At 29.1% G+C, this 1,384-nt stretch overlaps 1 protein-coding gene across 1 annotated transcript in view; it reads left to right on the top strand.

Moving 5' to 3' along the window:
* Positions 1–1,042, top strand: part of LOC111617005 (cytochrome P450 4V2-like) — a gene marked incomplete at its 3' end in the record, with an annotated part of 3,013 nt that extends 1,971 nt beyond the window's left edge. The window contains exons 2-4 of the mRNA XM_023358350.1: positions 546–612; positions 687–869; positions 937–1,042. Coding sequence (XP_023214118.1) covers positions 546–612; positions 687–869; positions 937–1,042 — 356 coding nt within the window. The remainder of the gene's footprint in view (positions 1–545; positions 613–686; positions 870–936) is intronic.
* Positions 1,043–1,384: the final 342 nt, after the last annotated feature.

Genomic DNA, 1,384 nt, shown 5'->3' with positions numbered 1-1,384 from the left:
CCCCCTATAAGATCATTGATTTTTCCGTTTTATCTGAATTACATGTTGTACGAGTCACTTAGATTTTACAAATACATGTGCCGGGCTGTGAACGGCTCACATATTTGTAAAATCTAAGTGACTCGTACAACATGTAATTCAGATAAAACGGAAAAATCAACGATCTTATAGGGGGGTCGACTGTATATACAAAATGAGTGAGTAAAACTGGATTTCTTCAATTCTTAAGGTTTTAAAGTTATAAAGGACAGAGTTTTAGTTTTCTATTTTATTTTTTCATAATAGTTTGATGTCTTAGAAAGTTTTTAAGGTTTTTGTAAATGCAAATTTGTGTGGATATTAAACTTCTCTCTGTTAGACATATTATAAAAACGGTTTTATGCAACTATATTAAGAGATTAATGAATGAAGACAATTAAAGTACATATTATTATTGTAAAATCTTAATAAAATCATTATTACATCAGATCATACGTTTTTCTGTCTTCCATTTGAAAAGAATAAACAAAGAAAGGCTGTTATTTATCTTAATCTTGTAAATTTAGGAAACTCTTAGGTTATATCCATCAGTTCCAGTCATCGCAAGACAAAGTAAAGAAGACTTAAAATTAAGTAAGCAATTTAACTCGATATTATTTCGTACTTTAAAATGAAAAAAAGAATGAAAGAATCATATATATTTTTAGATGATACAATGACGATACCAGCAAATTCCTTTATTTTTATTGAAATTTATTCGCTACATCACGATCCCGAATATTATCCAAATCCTGAAGTATTCGATCCCGATCGGTTCCTGCCAGAAAACTGTAAAGGAAGACATCCTTTCGCCTTCATCCCCTTTTCGGCAGGGCCAAGAAATTGCATAGGTAAGTACAATGTGTATGCAATTAAAGATATTTATATGCAAAATTTACTGTACAATTTTGTAATTAGGTCAAAAATTTGCATTGATGGAAGAGAAGATTATTATAAGCAATATTTTACGTCATTTCATTGTCAAATCTGTTGATTATCCTGATAANGCCAAGAAATTGCATAGGTAAGTACAATGTGTATGCAATTAAAGATATTTATACGCAAAATTTACTGTACAATTTTGTAATTAGGTCAAAAATTTGCATTGAAAATTTGAAGTGTTTCGTTACTTAAGTTCAATTTAATGTTGGAATATTGGTTGCATGATTTCTAACTTTGATTTCTTTGTTAGACAGATTTCCGGTTTATATTAGTGTTTTATTAAACAGCTTTGAATAAGAATACTTAATCATAATCATTCAATATATTCTGCTTTAGACAAGTTTCGGTTGTAGAGGATCTATTTTAGACATATTTTCGCTTATTAGAGGATCCATATTACACAGGTTTTAGTGTAATAACCTGT

This window comes from Centruroides sculpturatus, unplaced genomic scaffold (genome assembly GCF_000671375.1).
Source record: "Centruroides sculpturatus isolate CEXI.00-Female unplaced genomic scaffold, Cexi_2.0 scaffold4315, whole genome shotgun sequence".
NCBI lineage: Eukaryota > Metazoa > Arthropoda > Arachnida > Scorpiones > Buthidae > Centruroides > Centruroides sculpturatus.
This window is presented reverse-complemented; position numbering and strand designations above follow the sequence as displayed.